This window comes from Nematolebias whitei, chromosome 11, assembly GCF_014905685.2.
Source record: "Nematolebias whitei isolate Nwh7 chromosome 11, NemWhi1, whole genome shotgun sequence".
Lineage (NCBI taxonomy): Eukaryota > Metazoa > Chordata > Actinopteri > Cyprinodontiformes > Rivulidae > Nematolebias > Nematolebias whitei.
The window spans coordinates 514148-521789 of record NC_056508.1 but is presented as its reverse complement, the minus strand read 5'-3'; the positions used below and the strand labels follow the sequence as shown (position 1 = coordinate 521789).

The window sequence follows — 7642 nt, the reverse complement described above, 5'->3', positions numbered from 1 at the left end:
AATAAAGTCTACACCTTCATATATGTGTTCCAGACGTTCAATTCCCTTGACTCTCCAACCTGGGAAATTTAACATATTATTTTCTTGTAGGATGTCAGGATTGTTCCAGATGGGTGTATGTCTACAGGGGAGTAGTGAAGATTTTGTCATTTTCAAATACTCCCACCATGCTGTCAGAGAAGAGCTAATACTGATGCTTTTAAAGCAAACATGTCTTTTTATATTTGTGCTAATAAATGGTAGATCTGAAATCTTAATATTATTGCATAAAGTTTGTTTTATGTCTATCCAAGTTTCATCTAATGTATTTGGATTTAACCACTTTGAGATATATTGTAACCTATTGGCTAAATAGTAGTGATAGAAGTTGGGAAGTTCTAATCCTCCGGTATCTTTAGATTTCTGTAATGCTTTTAAGCTAATACGTGGAGTTTTGTTTTTCCACAGGAATTTAGATATCAAAGAGTCCAGTGACTTAAACCATTCAGTTGAAGGTTTATTTGGAATCATTGAGAATAAATAGTTTATTCTCGGCAGGACCATCATTTTTACTGAGGCAACTCTTCCCATAAGTGATCTGGGCAGAGATTTCCATCTAGTAAGATCATCTTCAATGTTCTTTAAAATTGGGATATGATTCAATTTTATTAAGTCTTCCAATCTAGGAGAAATATTAATGCCCAAGTATGTAATGTTACCTGATTGTAGTCGTTCATTGAGAGAAGTATTAAACACGCAGTTTATTGGAAGAGCTGTAGATTTTGACCAATTTATAGAATAATCAGAAACTTTTGAGAACGAGTTTATTAATTCGATAACATTAGATATTGAGTTTTCTGTGTTCTGAAGAAAAAGTAAAACATCGTCAGCATAAAGACTAATTTTATGTTCTATATTTCTACACAGTATACCTTTAATATCAGCAGTTTGTCTTATAGCTGCTGCTAAAGGTTCAATAAAAATAGCAAATAGTGCTGGTGAAAGTGGACATCCCTGCCTGGTCCCCCTCTGTAAACAGAAGCTTGAAGATATTTGATTATTTGTCCTGACACATGCTCTTGGTGAGTTATATAATATTTTTAACCAATTAATGAAATGGTCCCCAAAACCAAATTTACCCAAGGTAGCAAATAAAAATTTCCAGTTTACCCTGTCAAATGCTTTTTCTGCGTCCAAAGACAAAATAGCTGTTTCAATATTTTTACTATATGAATACTCTATTAAATTATATAATCTGCGTGTGTTTGTGGTCGAGTGTCTTCCTTTTATGAATCCAGTTTGGTCAGGATGAATAATGAGAGGAATTATTTTCTCTAATCTTTTAGAGAGGACTTTACTAATTATTTTAACATCCACATTAATAAGAGAGATGGGGCGATAACTGGTAGGTAGTACTGGGTCTTTGCCTGGTTTTAATAGTAGACTAATGTTGGCTGAATTCATATGTGTTGGAAATCTGCCATTTTCTTCTGACTCATGTAGCATTCTGTGAAATATTGGTTCCAGGATGTTCCAGAACTCTTTATAAAATTCTGCTGGATATCCATCTGGGCCTGGAGATTTCTTATTAGGCATGTTTTTAATGGCTTCACGGAGCTCATATGATGTTAATGGTGAGTCTAGTTCTGAAGATTGACTACTGTCTAGTTTTGGAAGTATTACTCTCTCCAAGAATTGATTAATATCTTCATCTGTTGGATTTATTTGTGGAGTGTATAGAGTTTTATAGAAATCTCCAAAAACACTATTTACTTTTTCCTCGTCATAAGTTATATTACCATTTGTGTCTTTAATACCATATATAGACGTTTTTTCTTTATTTAATTTGAGTTGATTAGCTAAAAAGCTCCCTGATTTATTACTGTGTTCAAAATGTTCTAAGCGAAGTCTTTGTACCAAGAATTTGTTTTTTTTGTCAATACATTCATTTAGTTTTAATTTTATCTTGCGTAGTTTTTTCTGTGTTTCCTCTCCTTGTAAACTTTCTAATAATTTGATAGATTTCTCTAATTCCTCAATACGTTTATTTTCTTTTTTCTTTTTGTTTGTTGCGTAGGATATTATTTTCCCTCTCATAACTGTTTTTCAAGCCTCCCAGAGTGTACATGCTGATGCTCCTGGCAAGTCATTAAACTCTAAATACAATGTCCATTCATTTTTAAAGTATTGTATAAATTCTTCGTCCATAAGCAGTGAGGTATTTAATCTCTAGTTTATACTTTTGGCGATTTCTTTCTTATTATCTAAATTTAAAGTAACTGGTGCATGATCGCTGACAACAATAGGGTGTATCTTAGTGTCTGAAATGTTGGTCAGCAATGAGTTGCTGATTATAAAATAATCCAGACGAGAGTAAGAGTGATGCACATGTGAAAAGAAAGAATACTCTTTACTATTAGGGTGAAGAGACCGCCATGCATCGCAGAGTCCATAATCACTGTAGTGAGATAGGTCGGTTAGCTTTTTTTTAGCTTCGGAGCTCCACTACACGTTATAATATCTGGACTAGTTCAAGTACCTGATATTATACTTAATTTAAACGGGTTCTCTCTTTTTCGAGCTACTTGACAGATATGTGACAGAGATACTGTGGGGGAGATGGTTTAATCAGTGACGTGAGACGTTAATTTTCTTTGACCCATCAAAATGAATGTGGTCATTTATTAACAGAATCAAAATTTAACATCAAACATTGTACACGTGATTATTCTGATTGTACGCAATAACACAGCTTAATTAACTAGCTTTACAATGAGAACCATACGGCCATGGTATCTCACTTGCAACTAATTACAACAGACATTTATGAAAATATCTGGATGATTTACTGGCAGATAGAAGAGTTTTAAAGATGGGAAATGAGGGAGTTTAAATGGAGAGAAAAGATGTGTGAGGGAAAATGTGTCGACGAAGAACGGCACCCTCCATTCGAACCCAGCTCTACCTCGGTACACTTCGGTAGTGGAAACTCGTTACCTTGTAGAAGATGTCTCCACTGGTACGGAGTTCCATCTAACGCTACCTTTCCAGCGTCTCCGTAGGATAGCAGAGAACCGTCCGGAGTAGTGACGGTACTTCGTTCAACAGCACGCTCACCTCACGGGTGAGCTGTGAGTCAGTCAGAGGTTCCACTCAGATGTGGAAGATTCCATAATCCCCACGAGACTCGGAAGAACTTCGGATCAGGTCTGGAACTTCTTGTTCTCTCCAGCAACTTTTCTGTTTGATTCTGCTCTCCGAACTGAACTGCTTGGAATTAGGAAGTGTCGACATTTAAAGAGTTCTGTTTCCGGTTCATTTGGGAAGTCCTGATTGGCTGAAAGAGCCAATCAGGGGTGTGGTTTTAGTGACGTAAGAGGTCACTAGAAGTCAGAAAAACAGTGAGATGTTTTGGAACAGACAGAAAAATGTTTCTGAAACAGACAGAGAAATGTTTAGGCGAGATGACAGAAAGCAGGTGCCAGCTCCTCCGTTTCTGTCTGAGAGGATTTAAAAACATGACAGTTCGTTCCAATAAACTTGTTTGCGACTGTCTCCGACCTTTGACCGACATCACAACTTGCTCATTTCAGACAGAAGATCAAGAAAATGAATAATTACTCTGTAACAGACATTAACTAGATTTCTACTTTGAATGAGGATTAAAAATCATTAATAATGTTTCACAGTTGATTTAAAATGAGTAGTTCACTTCAACATTTAAAAATGATTTGAACTAAACACACTTTGATTATCAAGATATTGTAAAATAGTAATGATAATAAAAAAGAGAGTGTTCTTTCAATTGATTAGTGCAGGACAGACTTAGAAAGTCTCTGGATGAACTTAATTTGTGTTTCTGGACTCAAATCAATGAAATAACAGTTCTTGTCCCAGGAAGGCCCTCAGGGCCAGATTTTGACCTGAGGCTTAGTTCACTACATCACTCATGTACTGTTTAACTACATTTATGGATTGCCAACTGCGTTGAGCTCCTACTGCATTCAGCCTGTCTATTTTGTTATCTAGACCAAAGTTAAGATCACCTCCCAGTACCAGCGAGCAATCCATGTGATTTGATAGAGTAGAGAAGAGATCATGAAAAAAGCGGCATCGTCCACATTTGGCCCATATAAGCTAACAATACAATATTTTTGACTGAGTATGGATAATTTTAATATTATATATCTACCTTGCGGGTCCATAACTGTGTCTAATATTGTGAAGTTCACATTTTTATGTATTAATATTGCTACTCCTCTCTGTCTTGAGTTATAGCAGGCTGAGAATACATCAGGAAACTCAGGAGATTTTAGCTCATCCACAGTTGACGGTAATTTATGAATTTCTTGAAGTAATACAACATCTGCCTTTAATACAAAGTTTGTTTTCTGCCTTTAATCTTTTAATCTGGCTAAAGATTCTATATTTTTTATGTTGGCTACCAGCTCTATTAATATTCCATGTGACAAACCTTAAGATACCCATATTTGTGCTTGTGAAAATATAATTAAACCACACCCATTATCAAAAACAGTAAAACACCCAGACAATAACATAATCCTTAATGATTGATTATTTATGATTTATAGATAAACTAAGTGCTGTTTTTGAAGGTAAATCATGGATGTATTCCTTTATGAGGTATTTGTATGTATGTATATGGATATATATAAGCCTTTGTGCCTGTGTGCTAATAATTGTTGAGTCAGAAAAATAGAGACAAAAAAAGAAAGTGAAATGATATCCTGATGCATGCTCAAAGTGAAATGATAATAAACACATAAAGATAAAAGAAGAAAAAATAAAAAAAGAAGCCCCTTACCACATTGAGAGACCTCCTCAGTCTGAGGTGCTGTATTCAGCTCAGTCGCAGGGGCCGTTTACACGGCGTGTATTTTGAGTGCATCCACTTCTTTCTCTCTGCGGTTCTGCTGATCGTTTACACGACACCAGTGCCCCCCCCCCCCCCTCTTTGAATCCGGAGGTTTCTGAACCCACCTTCCAGAGTGGAGGTTTTTCACTGACCCCCCGCTGATAATGTAAACACTGAGGCTTTGTGTTAAACCACATGCGCACACGCACGCGTGGACAGACGCTGTATTTCTATCAACATGGCGGCGGATACACCGCTTTCAGAACCTCGACTGATGGAATATATTTTTAATCTCGTAGTTAATCTACGTCAGATTCAGGTGCTGTGACCGACATCTGTGTTGGAAGAGACACAGTCTGATCTAATGTCGCTGTTTATAGAACGAGGCACGCGCACGTCGCGCTGCACTATAACATCTAAATGTGCTAAATAACAAGAGTTTAATAATAATAAACAGTATTTATGTTAGTGTGAGAGATATAATGAAGCTCTGAGCTAAATGAAGCTATAAGCTGAAGTCTGAATGAAGCTGTGACTCATGAGTCATTCCATATGTTGAGGGAGTATCAGAGAAACTGAGACGTTTATTTTCTAAACATAACGTCCCAGTGGCTTTTAAACCCCAAAATACATTAAAGACTGGTTTATCCCAAAGATCCAGTCCCCCGGCACAAACAGAGTAATGTTGTGTATGTTGTTCAGTGTCAGGAGGGTGATCAGTCTTACATCGGGGAAACTAAACAGTCACTGGCCAAAAGGATGGACCAGCACAGAAGATCAACATCATCAGGCCAGGACTCTGAGGTCTACACTCATCTCCAGGCCAGCGGTCACTCTTTCAGGGATGAAGATGTTCACATCCTGGACAGAGAGGAACGATGGTTTGAGAGAGGAGTAAAGGAGGCCATCTTTGTGAAAAGAAACCGTCCATCATTAAACAGGGGTGGAGCCTCCAGGTTCAACTGTCCCCCTCTTACAATGCTGTGATTGCTAGTATCACTCAGCCCTCTGTGAATAGTAAACAGCCATCAGGTGCTAATGATCCATTGTTAGGCTGATGGTCCTTCTTGAGCATGTGATCAGCTGGTTCTGGTTGTCAGCAGCAAACTGGCTGATCCACTCTGAGAAGGTGCTATTTAAGAGACTGAGCTGAATACAGCACCTCAGACTGAGGAAGTCTCTCGGATGAAAGATGAAACGTATTTAAATTTTTTTGTTTTGTTTTTTGTTTTTTTGAATGTCCAGAGGACCAGATTGAACTTTTTTGGATACAGAGGGAGTTATTTCTCTTTTTTCTGGGCTTGTCGAAGGCAGTGCAGTGACACTCCTTATTTTTGTAGAGTGCCACGTTTCATTGTATATGTAAATTTGCAGCTTGTATTTTTGTATCTTGCCGAAAAGTGTTCAAATTTTTAATTTCAGGGAAGATTTAAGAAAAAAACAACACTGTAAGACTGGAAGTTACAGTGATGACTGACCTGCTAAAATTGTCATTCCAGAACAAAAGCTGATTCATTTCTATTGTATTTTTAGTTAAAGGACAAAGTCCCTTCAGAGGGAACAAAGAGCTGTATGTACCGTAGGCCCAGAGGCACAGGTTGCAGTCTGTGGACCTCCACCAGCATACACGGTGTGTAATTAACACTTAGAGTTGGTCTCTTACTTGTAAGGATCATTAGGGTCCTTGGCGTTGCAGGCCTCAGCATGTCCGTTACACACACACCGTCCTCCAATACTGATGTCTTTAATGCTGTAGTAATACTGCAAGAAATCAACACAACCTGACTTAATTTTATTTGTACATTTATAATTATAATAATAATAATAAATTTTACTTCAGGGCGCCTTTCAAAAACCCAAGGTCACCTTACAAAAACAATTAAAATCAGCAGTTAATAAAAACAGAATCAACAAATAATTAAAATAAGTCACAATAAAACAACACTTTAAACAAAGTTGAAGAGAATATGCCTGTTTGAACAGGTGTGTTTTCAGTTGTAATTTAAAAAAGGGAAGAGAGTCTGTGTTCCTGATAACAGGAGGGAGGGAGTTCCAGAGCTGAGGAGCACAGCGACTGAAGGCTCTGTTCCCCCGTGGTGACGAGACGGGCACAAGGAACAATAAAATGAGTGGCAGATGAGGATCTGAGGGAACGGGAAGCAGTGGAGATGTGAAGCAGATCACACAGGTACCATACCATACCATTTTATTTATAGAGCACTTAAAACAGCTACACGGCCAACCAAAGTGCTGTACAGACAGAACAACAGACAACACATGAAGCAATATACAAAATGAAGTAGATCAAAAATATAGACATAAAAACAATGCAGATAATAATTATGACGACCAACCAGTGTGGAGCGTACAGGTTCAAAACAGATCATCTGGTGTTGAAAGCTACTGAATAGTAGTGAGTTTTTAAATGGGATTTGAAAACGGAGAAGGAGGGGGCCAGTCTGACAAGCAGAGGTAACTCGTTCCAGAGTCTTGGTCCTGCTACAGAGAAGGTCCTGTCACCTCTGCGCTTAAGACGAGTTCCTGGAACTGTGACGAGCAACTGGTCCGCTGACCTCAGGGAACGTGGGGCAAGGTTATGGATGCACTTGAACGTGAGAGTTAAAATTTTAAAATTTATTCTAGCTTCAATGGGCAACCGGGGTGATGTGTTCTCTGAATGGGGTACAAGTTTACACACATAAACAAATATACAAATATATATACAAATACATATACAAATACATACATACATACATACATATACATACATATATATATACATACATA

At 37.6% G+C, this 7642-nt stretch overlaps 1 protein-coding gene across 1 annotated transcript in view; it reads right to left on the bottom strand.

Annotated features, from left to right (window-relative positions):
• The window catches only part of LOC119417417 (laminin subunit alpha-5), a gene marked incomplete at its 3' end in the record, with an annotated part of 231477 nt that overhangs the window by 89078 nt on the left and 134757 nt on the right, over positions 1-7642 (bottom strand). Inside the window, 1 exon segment of the mRNA XM_037684619.1 lies at positions 6519-6616. Coding sequence (XP_037540547.1) covers positions 6519-6616 — 98 coding nt within the window.